This window comes from Vidua chalybeata, chromosome 21 (assembly GCF_026979565.1).
Source record: "Vidua chalybeata isolate OUT-0048 chromosome 21, bVidCha1 merged haplotype, whole genome shotgun sequence".
Classification (NCBI taxonomy): Eukaryota; Metazoa; Chordata; class Aves; order Passeriformes; family Viduidae; genus Vidua; species Vidua chalybeata.
Window position 1 is genome coordinate 5,462,089 of NC_071550.1, and position 17,844 is coordinate 5,479,932.

Genomic DNA, 17,844 nt, shown 5'->3' on the forward strand with positions numbered 1-17,844 from the left:
CAGGTTACAAACAACTCAGAGAGAACAGAGGAGAGTTTATTACAGTGTCTTACAAGAACTCTTCTTTCTCTCCCTCACTCCTAAGAATTACTGTAGGAAGCTTGGGTTTGAAGGCAACATGAAGTGGAACAGGTTTTTACTGCACTGCTCTCCATGAGGAGATGAATCCTCCTCCCTATGCTCAATAGGTGTTTCCATACATTTATTTTTTCCAGCAGTCTGTCGTAACAGCTCGAGAGGTTGGGCAAGTGCTAGGCCACTCCTGAAACAATCCACTCCTTCAGTGACCTTGGAAGAGAGGTGTGATCTCTGGCTTTGTCAGTGCACTTACAAGAGATATAAAGAGAAAATGAATGGTTTTGCAAGACATAAGTACCAGTTTTCAAACTGAAACATATGGTGCCACCATGTCACGGGACCTATCTCATGTCCTGTCTCATCCCAACACAGCTGGTCTAAGGCAGATCAAATGTCCTTGTGAAAGCTGCAAGATGCCTCTTTATTATGATGCACCTTCAAAGCAGATCCAGTGCTTGGGTCCTTCAGATGTTAAAGGATTGCTTATGTTATGCAAGTACTAAACAGTTCTTTAAAAAATTATATATATACTTGCTGTACCAACTGGAAACAGTTCATTTACTACCCGTAGCTATTTAAACACAGAAATTTAAACAGCCTTTTAATTCCTGATCTCCTGAATCAGGATCATTTTCTACAGTTTACACTCTGGGTGTCCAATAGCAGCTCCCACTCCACACAAACACACAAAGTCCTATAGCAACAGGCACAGATGAAAACTTAAAAAAAAAAAAATAACCAGGATGAACAGAAAAAAAAAATCTCACTTCAAGCAGCTTTATAATGCAGGAGTCTGATTAAAGTGGAGATAGTAAAACAAGCAGCAAGACTGAGATGTGACAGTCATTTTACCTCTGCTCATGACTGCATCGAAGGCACACCGATGACCTTTGAGCCAGTTCAGAAGCTGTCCTTTATCTGTGAAAGTTCAAGTCAATTGTGCTTTGAATAAATACTTCTCTGTAGTTACACTTGAACTGCTGCATTATATACTAGAAATACAGAAAGTGTCCATGCACAGCCCTGAAGCACTTTGAGTATAGCCCTTGCCAGGTGAACTCATGGGTCACAGAGGTCGTAGGCATCACCAGCACACAGAGATGGCAGGCACACTCCCACAGAGACACAGCATCCAGAGCGCCACCGGCCAGACGGAGAACTGGCATGGAAGAAGGATGGAAAGCAAAACTTGCTTGTAGGAGTTCAGCATTCAAGGTTACAGCTGCAGAACCCCAACCAAGCTACTGTGATAACTAGCAGGAGCCTCTGCTAGGACAAGTTCCCTACTTGGATTTCATGGATGGAGTCTAACAGGGCTCTTCAAGGAATAATTCAGAGAGCAGCTGAGTTAGTTATTAGTCATTTGCCTTGTTCATTTGTGGTTGTCACTATGTTCGTTCTTAAAAATCCCTTCCTTAAGCTTTAACAGAAAAAAAAAATAAAAATCCAGTGCTTAAGACAGAGACCAGCAACTGAATTTTGTAAGGCTTTGGGCTGACTCTCACTGGAGCATAGCACTGCTTATAACCAACGGGCTTCCCAGTGCCCTCAGCACACTCAGTACAACAAAAGCTGTACAGATCACAGCAACCCTGAGATAATAAAAGTATAAAGGAAGAGATGGAAAAAAATGTGAGATATGTATGATAATCTTGCCACCTAGAAGAGATTCTGAAAAGGACACTCTTGCTAATTACACAACAGGAGCAGCAGTGGAAAAAAAATAAGAGTCAGTATATTTGTGTTTTTCCTTTGTTTTACACACACACTCCCCTTAATTGGTATCCGTGCAGGATTGCCTGCAGAACTGTCACTAGTGTTAAAAATCAGGTCTTTATAGACTGTCTTTTTGTCTGTACAAAGTACAGTTGGAATTGATTTTGATCTCCCAAACTGACTGCAGAAAGGAAAGTCTTCCTCTCCCTTCTGTCACCCCTCCTAGATTCCCTCCCTCCTAAGAAGCATGTAAGAATTAAAAGCCCTAATTAAACATGACCAACTTGAGATTAGTTTTGTCATCTTCTTCCAAAGAAAATGAAAAAAAAAAAGCAAAACACACAATCAACACCTCACCCACCCCATAAACAATAGTTCCATTTAAAAAAATAAATAAATAGTGTGTATATTTCATGCTGAAAAAAAAATTCACAGAAAGGATTCATTTTTGGTTTTCCCTCCCCCGAACACGACACCAGGCATTTTCTCCCCCCTCCCCTGACGTAGACACGATGGTACATCCAACCATGTGCATCTGTGTTCAAAATGAGTTTCTACTCCTGCACGGTCCCACATGCATCAGGGAGCATCCAGCTTAGCTGCTAAAGCAGAGCAAAGGCTTTCAGGTTTTGGGTATGGTCCCTGCCTGTTCCTTTGGTCCGTCTGTTAAAAGGCTCCTTGCTGCTCCCAGGTCTCTGCTCTTGTCTGTCTCCGTTAAAGGCGCCCTGGTCCCCTCGTTCCCGGTCACTGGAGCTTCGTACCCAGCTTGCGCTGTCTGTTCCTGCAAGGCAACACAGGCACGGGTGACACAGGGGACCCCAGCCCCATCCCAGGGGGCTGCAACAAACCACAGGGAAATACAGGAGGATTAAAGGATGCCTCTGCCTAGCTCCACACAAAACCAGAGTGCCCCTGCCATACTCGCCAAGCTGATCAGCCTTTCCCTCTCCCCACACTCCCAGAACACCCATCCCATCTTCAGTGTACACAAGCTCACATGTGGATGCAAGATTATATACAACTGCTTGCAAAAAACATAAGCCAGGGAGCTGAAGTGCTACTTAAATGAGATTAAATTCTTAAATCACACCCTCTCCAGGCTCACCTTTCAGATGCAATAATGAATCCACAACTTGGTATTTCCTTACTTGGAGCTATTCTACCCACAGGAGCCAAAAATTATCAGCTACATATCAGAAAATTAATTAATAACTGCATCTGAAAGGTCAGAGCAGCAACAGCTCCGCCACTCCCAACAGAACTTACCTTGCTTCTGCTCTTGTGACTGTGTATTCAAACCACAGGATGTTAGGAATGAGGCTGGTATCTCGGATTAAAAAGAACTCTGAAATTGGCCTGAAAAAGGACAATGTGGACAAAGGACAATAAGAAGACTTTCTTCACTGGAATTTTGATTAAAAAAAACCTGCTCTACTTAACAATACCATTCTACCACTTCAGGCTGTCAAAAGGATTCTTTGTTACATTAAACAAAAAACGTTTTTTATTTCCTTATGCAATATTTGCAGACTATATTACATGTAAATAGCTCTGCAATTTGACTAGGTCATTAGACATTTATTAAGAAAGGTCTGCTGTTCATCTTGCAAAGCTCCTCCAGGAGGCTGCCACACCTCACAGCTTTAGCAGGGCTTTACAAAATGTAGCAATTGATTGAATTCCCTCTTCCCCACCCTTATCAAGGGCATATGATCCTTTGTATATATGCATGTAAAAGAAAACATGGAGGAACAAAGTAGGTTACACAACAGCCAGCATGCAAAACTGGGACAGAGCCCAGGAATTCTCATTTCTATCATCCATAACAAACCTCCACAGAATAAAGAGCCTTACCACGCAGCTATCCTCGGGAAGAGGGGAGTTAGGATCTCCTGTGTGAAGGCAAACCAGGCTACAGCCATGATGCTTCCTGCCACACCACCATATAGGACTTGGCTCCAGGTGTGGTAAAGCAAATAAACCCTGCAGTGGAAGAGAAGAGTCACCAGACAGGCTTTAAAACAAAAGGAGCCAAGACTCATGAGCTGAGGTGTCACTGGACCCACAGACATGGGTGCAAGTTATCCTCCAGACATTAAAAGTAGGTGTCTTTTTTCAGTAAAAAGCTGGAAAAATAGAAAAATAGTGGGGGGGAAAAGATGGGGAAAATTCTTCCCTGCTACAGCAGTTTCACTTGGAGCACTTCTAGTCTGAGCTTAACTCAAGAACCCTCCACATTCTTCTTCATCCATCTTTGGATCAGCTGAAGAAATAATACTGTTAGTTCCCACAAGAGACTTTTCCAAAGGCAGTAACAGGACAAGTCTCCTCCAGGCCACCAAAGCTGGGGCTTAAAGACTTTTAAGAACATGGACAGCTTTTTTTTTTTTTTTTTTGTGATTTTGGTGCTCTCCAATGTGACAGGCACAGAGGCTGCATGACCAATGTGCTCACTTGACTGCAGCCACTCAGAGCTGCACTGTTGGCCTGTCACATGTGTGTACAAGTTACATTCAAAATCCTTTTTGCTCACATATTATGATCATCTTATCTGACCTTCAGTCTAACATAGGTCACTTGATTTCCTCTAATTTTGTTTTAATTAGACCATATACCTCTGACAAATTTGTCCTGTCAGGCTTTTAAAATAATTAGTAATAAGTAATCAGCTGTAGTGTACAGTCGACTGTGCCAACAGGTAATTACTTTCCTGTGGAAAATGTGACCCTATTTCTAGCTTGAATTTGTCTGTTTTTCCAATCACTGGAGCTCACTTTACATTTAATCTGCTAAAGAGAGAAAAAAAATCACGATCACAGTTCCATTTTCTTTATCCATCTCAATACAACTATATCTTGCACGCCAACAGCTATAAATGTTTTGATTAACTAATGCTCAAGCAAAACAGTGGGATTGATCAACTGCAGTGATCCATGCTGCAGATGCTGGTGTGCCCAGGCATGGGGCAATGCCTCCACACTTAGTGCTGGAAAGAGGGCGAGGCAGTGAGGGTGGATGGAGCATAGCACTGGAGCCTGTGGGAAACTGGCACAAGCTCAGCTGATTTGGGGTTTTGTAAATGCTTCTGTGAAGCACCACACACGCAGCACCTTTGTTTATTGAGTCTCATGGCAACACTTCTACAAAGCTCCGACTCCTACGGCGCAGTGGAGAATGAGGTGGCAAAGGCAAGATAAGGAATGCCAGGGCTGCTGGCTGGGACAGGCCACGAGGCTGTATGAGAGCAGAAGAGAAACAGTTGCTCCATACCTACTATATGAGACTAGCAAAGCCACTGTGACGAGGCAGATGGACAGCACATGTCGCCAAAGTAAGTCCAGAAACCTCGCATTGTTTGTTTGGTGCATTCTGAAAGAGATGGAGAGCCATTAGCACAGGGCAGGGGGCTGAGCAGTCCTGACCTCCCTCCCTAGGAAAGCTTTACTCCACTGGGGTCATGGGCAGCTCAATCCCATCCCAGCAGCAATCTGTCCCACTGGCAGCACTTGAAGAGCAGCCAAGAAGCCACACGTGTTCCTCTCCAACTGTGAACAGGGATTGCTGTGATGGAAGGCAGGATGCTCACACTGATGTGAGAGGCACGTGCTGAGCACATGCAACAGGGAGCCAAGACAAGAGTCCCTCCATCACCCACAGAGCCAGGAGGAACTGTGAGTTTTGTCTTCCTCCACACACAGAGCCACAAGACAGAGCCATGACCCAGCAAGAATTTCATTAAAGCACAGGTAAACCCAGTACTTGGTAAGGGAAGTCAACTAAAAAGACATGCAAGTGGACATCTGGTATTATCCAAAAGATTGTAGATAAACCCACTGAAACTGAGACAAAATGAGAAAGCAGCTCTTCATTTCTCCTTCCTATCCCCCACCTCCTCCCTCACACTGGGGCACCATCACAGCTTAGAAAAAGAAACTCCAGCCCTACATTCAGATTGAGACAGACATGCTCCAATCCCACCTGAGCCACAATAAATTGTGCAGGTCCTCAGATTTAGTTCCATTATCCCACTCAAGTGGCACCTAGCAAGGGAACCACCCATTTCAGGCATTTCAACATATTAACAGCCAAAATCTGACCTGGAATGTTTACCTTAAATAAAGGAACAGAAAGGAATAGACAGAGAAAAACCACATGAATTGGGAGTGGCTGGATGGCATCCCATATTTTGTGGTCACTGTTGAATGGGCTTCTGGGAAGAGAAGAAAAAAAGAATATGGTCAAGGTATGGTCAGCAGCTGGAACACTCCAGATGTGAAGCCAGACCATGCTGCTGGAGCATGCACAAAGCTCACAGGACACGTCCCTGCTCAGGAGGCTCTGTCAGCCTTTTTACACCCAAACATCCACAGCCAATGTGAGGCAAAGGGGGAAAACCCCTCTAAATCCCCCCAGGCAGCATTCCACCCAAAACTCCCCTGACACCACCACGCTCATGGTCCATACTCTACCTTCACATGGCCGAGGCTCCCGGATTACATTTTTTATTAACCAGTTCACTGCCTCGTTGCACACCAGCCCTCCCAAGAAAGAGATCTGTGAAGGCAAGACAGCTGTGTCATCCCCTCTAAGAGATCCTTCTACTTACCAGGCTCTCTCTTTTGACAAACCCCCAAACATTACGTTTCTAATTTTCTCTTTTGACTACTAGAGTTAAAACCAATGGCTTCCAAATTCTGTACCTGAGAAGAAAAGCATTTATTTTCACCTCACTTTCTATTTGGCAACATATTGTGTACATGCAGCTTTTCAGCAGCTGATACACAGAAAGACAAAAATGACAGAGTAGGGCACTTCTGCCAGCACCTTGTACCAGCAAGTGTAAAAAGTGACCTTTTTAATAGGGCAGGTTTTTGGGAATTGGCTTTTCCCAATGACCAACAGGGGGAGTGCAGACACTGTTATTTGGGTAAATAGTTTAAAACAAAGGTGACTTTTTAGGCTTTCTGGCTTTTCCATCTATGAATATTTTCATCTTGAAGCTGCTGTCTTCAGTCTAAGATGAATTCACATTCTGAGCTAAGCCAGACCTGGTAGCATTTATTTTTGCTCTTCAACTTCACAGTTCATACACCTCCCCTAAATTAGTCCTGCTGCTGTGATCAAATTCCCAGCTGGTGATGACACTGCCTCCTTAGCACTCAGTCCCATTCCACATCATGATGAAGTAATTTTTCACTCCACATCCTGAGCCACAGATCAGGCTGTTGCAAATCAGCCAGTGTCTCTCTCCAGCCCAGTGGTGACTTCTCACATGAAGAACTGAGAATCAACCTCAACACTTGTCTCATTACCAACACCAAACAAATCCCTGTATTGAGAAACCTATAAATCTGTGCAATAGTTACTCTGGCTTCTTTTCTCTTTTGGGCCAACACAAAACCTTTGAGTTGTCAAAACTGAACAGCTGCCTTCCCTAGTTAAAAGTCCTATTCCCAGGTCCCTTGGGCCACTGGTTCCCACGACACTGTTGCCCTACATTCGAACTCCTTTCAGTGGCCCCTGTTTTATCTGTTTACTGAGGACAAATGTTACAAGAGGTTTATATGTCCTAGAGGGAGTTTATCCACGACACTGATTCCCAAACACCTGGCAGAGCAGATAAAAGCATTTTAAGAATCTTGATTGAAACAAGTCTCTTCTACCCCGGTATTCAACTCACATTTGAAAAACAGCCCTTAAAGACAGATCCACTCCCTTGGAAAGCTTTAGGTTTTATTTTTATCCCCTTTTCTGCCTCAGTAGTTCAAAGAAAGTGCATCCCCCTGAGTTACACACACCATTTCCTGCATATGCTGCCCAGTGCTATGATCCTACTGGATCTTGTGAGTGTTCCCACTCTGCAACAGCATTCTGTACTTGGTCAGACATCTCCCTCGATGGTTCTGGACAGATAATGTCCAAAACACACCAGCATAACAGAGAAGTCAGAAAAGCCTGAGCAGCCTTTTAACCTGGAACGGGTGCTAAGTGTCTCCTGCTGTTCCCTGACAGGAAGATGGCTTTCCTCAGCTTGCTCCTTTTAGAGAGAAAAAGAAGTGTGAATACAGAAGCCCCAGGTGACAAAGGAAAAGACTTTTGTCATAAGGAGAGGCTGGGAAGGGAGAGAAGGACTCACCGTGTGAAGCTCTCTCTTGAATATGATGAGTGTTACAAAGCCAACAATAATGAATATTGGACCAAGACTCAAATAAGCTAAAAGCTGGCCAGAGAAATCACCTGGGGAAACAAACAAGAGAAATCAATCAGTGTGAACTTCACAGGTACTTGCCTGCCACAACATGGGTCAGTCAGAGCCCTGAATCACAGAGCAGGGGGCAAACTCAGCAGTGCAGCAAGTCCCCGTGTTCCAGAAGGACAGAGGAGCTGAGGCAGGGAGACAGCAGTGCTTCCATACAGATTCAAAATCAGGGATGAAAGGAGCCTGGAATCATTCAGCAGAGATTGCTGCCACCCAGTTTATAACAACAGCCATGGGTGTGGGCCCAGAGCCACTTTAATCCAATATGAGCACAGGCTGCTGCAAAAGAGGCAGCATCTTTCCCTTCCCCTCCTTCCTATTTCTTCTCTGAGCCAGCAAACAGTCCCCAAACAAATCCTTTGCCACTCCCTCACTAAAATGGGTTACTTTTCAGCTGGATCAGCTTCCTAATCTGTCTCACCATGTGTCTGCATGAACACAAGCATTAGCAAAATGGGAAGGAAATAAATAGCTAAACATAGCAGGAGATGTCAGGGAAATAAAGAAGACTCTGCCTTTTTAACCAGTAGCCCACTTGTACCACACAGAGGGGGATTTGGGCCTTCAACCCAAACAGTCTAGTTATCCCCCAGGGAGAATCAGGGAGCAGCAATGGGACCTCACAGAGGTCATAAGGTCCCTCAAAACCTTTATTCTGAACTACAACAGACATAGAAGTGGGCAGCAACAGTAAGGAGCAGCTGTGCATTTTGATCCAAGTTTCTCTTGCCTCTCTTCCCCAAAAAGGGACACATACAGAAGTATTTGGAGAAAAGATGGCAGCACAAATTCCAAGGACACAAAAAATTATCAGAGTAATTTTGCTCCAACACCAGCAATTTGTATGAGAAGAGTGAGAACTGTCTGCCAGAGAATCTTTAAATACAGAAGTCACCACAAACTTGCTGTACAAACCCAGCAAACAACAGAAGAGATGGTTGAGTATTGGTTCTCACAGACCAGATCCTCTCCATCCCATCACTGAACACAAAAGGCTCAGCCCCCACATAAATTTGTCCTTCTTGCCTCCTCTCAAAAGGAGACAGGATGCCTCTGCAAGTCTGAGCATTGGACTCATTCCTAGATCAATTCCACTGCAAGACACCCAGTCTCCCCAGCCCACACACCCACATTTTAAAGCAGCACTTGGCGAAAAGAACTTTAACCTCAGCCTCTAAGTGCTGGAACTGATAAAAAAAAAACAAGTTATTGCCTCTTTACAACAAAGTTCATGCTGCTGATGTTATTGCCACATAGTTGTGGTTACATCAGGTATAGCGCATGGAAGGCTCTGGCATTCCAAACTCTGGGTTAAATTTGGGAACCAGCAACATCATCAGCAAGGATTCCTAGCAGGAGTTAGGTGAAAGGAGGAAGATTTGGAGGACAAAACCCCCAGGCATGCTGGGTTTCCACTGAAGTGAGGTTCTGCTTTGGTTTTAACCTGAAAATCATTGGAAGATGCTGAATTTGAAACTTTTCTTGCTCCATATGGCAGGTTTGTCTTTCATCAGGTGCATTCCAAATGCTCCCAAAGCAATGGATTATGGTAACAGGAGATTTAAGTGACAGTACCAGTTACTTGGCAATAGACAATCAAGCCGCTTAGGGTTTTACATATATCACAAACTCAACAAAATGAGTTCTGTCATCAATAATGAGGGAATTCATGAGAGAAGCCACCTTGTCAAGAGACAATTAAACTACCCTGAAAGCCTTAGGAATACTTTCCAAAAGTCTCAATTCCAGCATTACCAAATAAAGAGAGCTCATCAAGAGATCACCACATTTCAGATCACTCACTCTGTTAATCCACAGTACATAAAGGCTTAGCACTTCCACATTAAAAGCCATAAGTTTGTCAAGTAGAAACCAAACCACATTATTTATCTTCTCAGAGGGTTCTATTTCTTGTGCAGATGGTGGAAAGGTACTTAAACAAGTAGTCTTTTAATTTAAATAGGATCAGCAGCGGCGAACTCAAAATCCTCTGTTACATGATAACATTCCAAATAAATCAATCACCCAGACTTCACAGGCACAAAAACCACACCTGAGAGGGGAACCAGACACCACCACTCCCAGATGTGCCTACAGGCACCAAGTCCTTTACTCAATCTTAACACAAAAGCTCCTCAAATATTTCAGCAGTCCATTTAGAGCAGATGTTACTAATAGTACTTCATGTTCCTGTGGCTAATGGCAATTAAACACAGTCACATTCTGAAGCCACTTTTTCTACAGAGTGGGCAAATAAACAGCTGGGTACTAACTGAAGGCAGCACTGGAGCTACCCCAGGAACACACTAATGCCATCACAAACGGCCCCGCTGGATCAGCAGCTCAAGGCAGAGCTTCAGTGACTAAACCAGCTCGGAAAGGACTGGAAATCCCCAGCGGAGGAGGCAAAGTGAGCTCTGAGAGCAAGGCCAGCGCTGCTCAGCGCTCCAGGGGCCTTGGAGCGTGATTACTTCTGTCATTCCTGTCTCCTCTCACGCTCCAGTGCGCTCCGAGACTTATTCCCAGGGAAAGGAGACGTGCAGGACAGCCACGGTTTAAAGTCCAGTCAGATCTAGCAAGCAGCACCCCTGTTTTTTATAAAAAATTAATCTTCCTTTAATTTACTACACTTGGGAATTTTAAAGCAGTTCATCCACCTAGCAGGAACAGAGACAAAATCTCTGCAAAAATGCAAAAGGAGAATCTACTTAGTATATATCCTGGGTTTCGTTTAGTTTTAAATTCTGCTTTTTTACAGTCCAGCTTTCCCTGGACATTATTTGAAGCTCAAAAAGCAAAAATAAAGGATGCAACTACCCCATTTTTTGGGCAGCCAAGGGATAAGTACGTGCAGCGCTATACATAGCTCAAACACACGCTATTTTTTTCAGCCTTCATTCAGCATCTACTTCTGCTCCAATTCAACATTTTACCCAGCATCCTGTTGGTGGAAATAGCTGAGCTTCACCACATCTACTTAACCTGTATAGGATGTAAAAATGTGAATCAACAGCCCCCAACCACATCCTACCACAAGACTGAGCTTTGCCACCACCACTTCCTATTGAAGGATCTATTTGTGGCACTGCCACTGGTTGTGAGATCATGGCTAAGTGCACATGTGCAAGTTGCACAGACAACATGCAGTGTATGTGTGTCACGGGCATTTACATCACTAAATATTCATGGTATAAAAGAGTTATTTCCTCTGCTTGTGCATATTCCCATAACATGAGCTGTGGGACAGCAATAATATCTGCAGGAGGGTGTAAATTATGGCATAAAGGCAGGAATCAGACATAACTTCTGCAGGGAGATGAAACATAAACCCTGCATTAAAGCAGCCAAACAAGAGTGGGATCTGCTTCTTCCAAGAGATACTGCTTAGCTCTGGAATGAGCCCTGACTTGTGAGCTCCCAGCCTGCACAGAGACACAGGAGGGTTATCAGAACAAACATTCCTACAGGAGCTGCATGCGGTGATACTGAACAGCAACAAGAACTGCTGAGCCAAAGCACAGACACAGCACCTTTGAACCTCTTTACTCGCTGACATTCTGCACACCTGCCCCTCCAACTCTGCCTGGTTTAGGAAACATCCTGGAGAAACTGGGAAAATGGGAATATTCTGTCATTCTGCAGAGATAAGGTTTGGCACACCAGGTTTCTCTCCTTAAGGAATTTATCCAGTGTGAGAAGGTCCAGAAAGTCCCAGAGCTCTAAGAATCCCAGCTGCACTGAAGAGAGGAAGTTTTCTTTCTTTTCTCCAAATAATAATAAAAAACCCAAACAAACCAGGAACTCAGTGTTTCTCCAGTGAAACTCACCCTACAGGCAGGAAGTCCCTGAAGATGAGTTTTAAGTCTGCAGCACAAAGTCATCCCATGCAAAGCAATGCATACGGGAAAAAACAACCCTAATTATACCCATGACATGACAGGATTTAGTTCAGTTGTTATCAAACAAAAACCCTCAGACTCAGTTGTGTGCCAATACCTTCAGAGTAGCATCCAATGCTCTGCAGTAGTCAAAAAGGCAAGAAGAACATTTTTAAGAGCACAAAAGAAGTTACTGTTACAGCACTACAAAAATTTATTATGCAATTGTGGTGTCACCAGCTAAAAAGGGAGAGTACACACAGAAAAGGCAAATAGAATGGGGACAAAGATAAGTATGCAACAGCAGCCATTCAGAAAACATCAAATAAACCAGATTTTCGGCTGAAAAAGGAAAACATATGATACAACAGTTCCATAAAGTCATGAATTATACGGAGAAATTGACAGCAAACAATTGCTGCCTCTCACTACATATGAGAGAGTGTTTGATGAAATTACTGAGCAGTGGACTTAACAGAAAAGAAACAACAACCACATTAAGCTACAAAGCTCAGTGCCAGAGATACTGTGAGATCCAAAGCGGAAATGGATTCAAAGAACAATTAGAGATACAGCTTTTATACATCCATCAAAGGACTTAACAGTCCTGATGCAATCACCAGCTCATTACTGGAAGGACATAAGGAAGAAGGATTATTCCTGCCTACCTGCCAGCAACCTGACACTATGCCAGATCATTCCTTGGTCTCACCAAAGCAGAGCTGGTAATATGAAATGCTCCAGGATCAAAAAATACTGAAAGCAGCATCAGGATGATATTTTTACAGGCTGTCCTCTGCAGCAGCGTGCTTTAGCACACACAGGCAGCACTGCCATGGCTGATTTTTTTCTCCCTATGTTTAATCCTAACATTCCCTATGGGTAGTATTTCAGTCAGGTCTCCAAAATTCCATTCCTCAGACCAGTCTGCAGTTGATTACCACAGCATTCATTTGCTGTTTTTCATTTATTTTGCTCAAAGTGGACATCACAGAAAGCCCTGGAGAGCTGGGCAGCCACACAAGCAGCTAAGGATGGGTCTGATGTATCACTATTGATAAGGAAACATTAGATCAGAACAGGGAGCACCTTTCTGGAGACACCTCTCCCCTTCACAATTAGAAACAGAAGCCCAAATCCAGGCTTTGCCTGCCAGGCAGAAATCAGCAGTGACAGCTTTTTACCCGGTCCCAGGACCGTCACCCATGGCAGATGAAAGCTGGGGTTCTGCACTGGAAATCTTTAAAGATGTGAGATTTTCAGAGGTGGTTGCCACAGCAGCTCAGCAGCCTCTGGGATCAGCCAAGAGCCAGAGCTGTTTGCCACAGAGCAGTGCATGACATGCCAAAATAGCTTAATAATTGATGTTGGTAAAAGCATGATCTATTTCTCGTTCCGACCCTCTCAGCAGCACAAGGCTACATTAACTCCACTGTGCTGAGCATGCTGCCAACATCACTCCTTTATAAATATACATTACCTAGGCACTTTATGGACCTGGAGTTCAGATGTGCCCAGGCTGAACAGAAACAGCTTTCTAAATAAAGTTAAGAGCACTTTCCCCAAATCCAGGTAAAAGCATCAGACCTATGGTTTACTGCAAGTCATTATTTTAGACCAAAATGTTGTCTACCTTGACTTAGTAAAGCCTTTGACACTGCTTTCCACAGCATTCTCCTGGAGAACATCCACACCTTGGATAGGTGCTCTGTTTTCCAGGTAAATAAACCTGTCCAAGCCTAGATTGGTGGGGAATGGAGCTAAATCCAGCTGGGGCCAGGCTCAGTTCTGAGGCAGGTTCTGTTTCACATGTTCATTAATGATCTGGACAAGGAGATCGAGTGCACTCTCAGTTCACTGATGACACCGAGTCTCCCTGTGCTGGACACTGCTAAGGCCCCACCTCAAATCCTGGGGTCAGTTTTGTGCCCCTCACAACAAGAAAGATACAGAGGGGCTGAAGCACGTCCAGAGGAGGGAACGGAGCTGGGGAAGGACCTGGAGCACCAGGAGCAGCCGAGGGAGCTGGGGGGGCTCAGCCTGGAGAGAAAAAAGGAGACCCGGGGGAACCTTCTGGCTCTGCACAACTCCCTGACAGCTCTGGGGCAGGCATCAGGCTCTGCTCCCAGGGAACAGGGAGCGGAGAAGAGGAAAAAGCCACAAGTTGCACCTGGGGAGGTCTAACTTGGATATAAGAAAAAGCTTCCTGACAGAAAGTGTTGTCCAGCCCTGGCACAGCTACCCAGGGCAGTGGTGGATTCCCCATGCCTGAAGGGATTTAAGGGCTGTGTAAATGTGGCACTTGAGGATGGGGTTTAGTGGCAGCCTTGGCAGTGCTGGAGGAACAGCTGGACTCGGTGACCTCAGTGGCTTCTCCAACTTAAATGATTCTACGAAAATAATTAACAAACTTTTATACCTCCAGCTGTTTTATTGTTTTAGTCCTTTGTCTGCACTTTATAGGCTTTCATGAACACATGTTTTATCCAAGATAAACACAGTGCCCATCCCCTCCAAACACAACCCTAAGCTGGGTGGTGATTTACCCCTCCACACAATCATCTCCTCCCTTTGCCTGTTTAAGAGCTCTCAACGCCAAGAGAAAATAATCAGGTTATGTCACATTGTTCAAGATCTGATAGATAACCCTTGTACAGTGATTTCCACCACCTTCATTTCCCAAACCAATCCAACAAATGGAGCACAGGACGCTCTGTGTATACTGCCAGGTTCAGATAAGGAGATAAGATACAAAGGTGAATATATCAGTACTACTGGCAAGATTATTTCCCATCTCTCCCAAACTGACACATTAATATATTTGAGAAGGGGGATGGCAGAGGAGCTGACAATGTGGAGGAAAATGCAAACAGAAATGGAAATGCCAGTATTTCACACAAAGCATCACAGAAAACCATGAAACAGCCGTAAGGGGGAGGGCCAAGAAATAATGTATCTCCAGTGCCAGATATTTTTTCAGCCTTGTCACATTTCAAGTCTCCTAGCCAAATGGGCACTTTCAACCCAGAAGATCCCTAAGCACTTTAAAAGCTTTAGGAATTGCACTGCTGAGAGGAGCTTTCACCAGGAACTAAAATCCAGCTACTGAAACAGGACATACAGCAACAATCCATGGCAAGTTGGGGGCTCACTAGAAGTGGAAATACTGAGAAGAGTGTTTAGACAGGATTTGGATTTTGAGCAAATGGTTAATACTATAACTCTGACACTTCATTTTTCTATTATCTCTGATTATAACAAGCACCCAAACCCAGCACAAAGCACCCACAAGAGCTCCAAACAACCACAGGTACTGATGGGACACAGCTTAGGCATATGCCAGCTAAACACAGCCCCATTTGCTCGTGCACATCAGGAATTCATTCCACCCGGGTCGGGCTGCTGGTGTGCAGGACCTTTGTGGATCATACCTATCCCAGCTGGAGCAGCCCATCCTGCACTCAGGCACCTATTGCTCCTCAACGCTGCCAGGACACAAACCCACCTTGCCAAGAGCTGAGCCACAAAACATCCTGTGCCTGGAGTCCTCGGGGCATTTCCCTCAGCGCTGACTGACCGAAGTGCTCCCAGAAAAACCACCAGACCCAGCGGGGACAGGGACACCCTGCCACCCCCTCTCCCAGCAGAGCCGCCAAACTCCCTTGGCAGCCGAGCCCACCCAGGGGACACGGCCACCCTGGCACACCCCCGCTGCCTGGGGTGCCACGAGGGCCCCCGGAGTCCGCCGGCACGGTGACACACCAAGCCAGACCCCCAGCGCACGGAGCAGCGAGGTGACACCGACACCAGCACGGCGCTGGGGCGGCAGCGGGGAGCTGCAGACCGTGGGTGGGACCCTCGCCTCGAAGCCGGGGCGCACCACACATGGCCAGAGGGCTGCAGGGGCGGCGTGGAGCGGGCAGGGCGGCAATGGAGGGCCGGGCGGCTCCGGGATCCCCGGGACGGAGCCGCCCCCCGAGCCCATTCCCGGTCCCCTTCCCCGTCCCCCCCCCCAAACCACGGAGCCCCCAGCCCGGAGCCCCCACCGCGCATGCGCAGCGCCGCTCCCGCCGCGGCTCCCAATCTGGCAGAGCGCCTCGCCGCCCCCAACGCGCACGCGCGCCTTGCCGCCTCAGCGCTGCTGCTAAATGGCTCACTATTTGGCAGCCGCCAGCGCGGCCCTCGGCGGCGCCGCGGGGCGGCGGGAAGGGGCCCGCCGCGCCCGGAGGTGCAGTGGGGAGGCCCGGCGGCGGCGAAACGGAGCGTTACCTGCGGGATATTCGACGTGAGTGAGGGAGACCGGCCGCCACGGCGCGGGCAGCGAGCACTCCCCGACTGCGGCCATCTTACCCGGATACCGGGCCGGGCCGCTACGGCCAATCGGGACGCTCTTGAGGGGCGGTGCGGCCAATGGGCGGGGGCGCGGGGAGCGACGGGCCAATGGCGGCGCGCGGCAGGTGAGGCGCCGGGCAGCCCAGCACCGCCCAATTAAACATCCAGCCCGGGGAGCGTCTCAGCCAATCGGCTGGCGGCACCGCGGCCCGGCAGTGGGCGGGCACAGGGAGCGGCACAACCAATCGGAAGAAAGGCGGGCTGCATAGCGTTTCGTCATTGGCCAGAGGTGCCGTGCGGATAGGCCAATCAGCAGCTCGTTCTGGCGCCAGATCTCAGCCAATCAGCGGCGCCGCTGGCGCGGCGGGCGCGGGGCGCTGAGGCGGGGGCTGGGCGGGAAAATGGCCGGGCTGGGCTCCCCTCAGACCGCGGCGAGAACGGCCCGCGCTCCCCGCACGTCGCTGCGCCCCGGCGCGACCCGCCCCAGGTTCCCCTCACACCTCGGCGGGAACAGCCCGGGCTTCCCTCACATCCCGCGGGTTCCCGCTCTGGTGCCGCCCGGGCTGCCCTCACACCCCGCTGCAGCCGCCACAGTTGCTGTAACAAAAAAAAAAAAAAAAAAAAAAAAAAAAAAAAAAAAAAAAAAAAAAAAAACCAAAAAAAACCCCATGAAATTAAAAAAAAAAAAAAGGATTTAAATAAGAATCGTTCATTTCAGAAGGGTATTACTACATTCAGCTCTCCATCACACCATCTACATCACTGCCCTACCCCGGGCTCATTTCTCTTTGCCCCACACAAAAGTGATTCACTGCTAACATCCAAGCGCCGCTGAAAGTGAATATTTGGATTTTTTTTAAATAACACTTAGGAATCACATCTAGCTCTGTAAAGAACGAGCAGCTCCTGTGTGGGTGTGCAGGGACACCTTCCACTAGCCCAGGTGGCTCCAAGCCCTGTCCAACCTGGCTTTAGACACTTCCAGGAATGTGGCAGCCACAGCTTCTCTGGGCAACCTGTCCCAGCGCCTCACCACCCTCACAGGGAACAATTTCTTCCTAAGTCCTGGCAGACAATCCTTTAAACATTCTGCAAAGGCCAGGCAAACACCTGGGCCAGGTGATACTTCCCCCCGCCCCCCCCCCCCCCCAAATACCTTAAACTACTGAAATCACTTTGAAGACCAAGCCAAAAGGAATGTTCCCATATGTGACCCCAGAAATAAGACTTACCTGGGGAGCTCAGAAAAAGAACATGGAGCAGCACTGGACAGAAAAGCTTTCAGAAGGTAAATCCACCTTCAGACCAAACAACCAATGTTAATTCAATATATATAAAAATGAAATGTCTAGAAAAATAAATATGTAAGAGGCCCACAAGAAGTGATCAAGAAAGGCATGGGGTTGCCTTTAATTTGCATCAGGGAAGCACATGGACCAGGATTTCTATCCCGTTCATTAAGATTTCAAAAAGGGTAGAAAACTCCTTTTCCTGCAGTTGTAATATACCCTCTTCAATTATGATTATGTGCCATTAATTTCAATAAGCTCTTCAGAGCTGACATTCTTGCTGCCATTTCAA

At 46.5% G+C, this 17,844-nt stretch overlaps 1 protein-coding gene across 2 annotated transcripts; it reads right to left on the reverse strand.

The window, feature by feature from the left end:
* Nucleotides 1-15: 15 nt before the first annotated feature.
* On the reverse strand, nt 16-16,368 carry DOLPP1 (dolichyldiphosphatase 1). Of its 2 annotated transcripts, XR_008434500.1 has the most exons (9): nt 16,201-16,368; nt 7,931-8,031; nt 6,264-6,348; nt 5,905-6,004; nt 5,065-5,163; nt 3,649-3,777; nt 3,061-3,150; nt 931-2,575; nt 16-326 (listed from the first exon to the last, which is right to left on the reverse strand). XR_008434500.1 is itself a non-coding variant. In XM_053962387.1 (8 exons), exons 1-8 carry the CDS (start codon nt 16,274-16,276, stop codon nt 2,539-2,541), a joined length of 717 nt encoding a protein of 238 aa, XP_053818362.1. In that variant the 5' UTR covers nt 16,277-16,368; the 3' UTR covers nt 16-2,538. The 2 variants fall into 2 exon arrangements, 1 of the variants encoding a protein (XP_053818362.1); XM_053962387.1 differs by having other exon boundaries at nt 16-2,575.
* Nucleotides 16,369-17,844: the final 1,476 nt, after the last annotated feature.

What these genes read in the sequence shown, in the direction of transcription:
- DOLPP1 (XM_053962387.1), bottom strand. Translation starts at nt 16,276, where the DNA reads ATGGCCGCAGTCGGGGAGTGCTCGCTGCCCGCGCCGTGGCGGCCGGTC. An exon ending in TTGCTAGTCTCATATAGTAG is followed by an intron (nt 3,778 to 5,064) that starts GTATGGAGCAAC and finishes CTTCCACTGCAG; the next exon opens with GGTTTATTTGCTTTACCACA. An exon ending in GTCACAAGAGCAGAAGCAAG is followed by an intron (nt 2,576 to 3,060) that starts GTAAGTTCTGTT and finishes GTTGCCTTGCAG; the next exon opens with GAACAGACAGCGCAAGCTGG.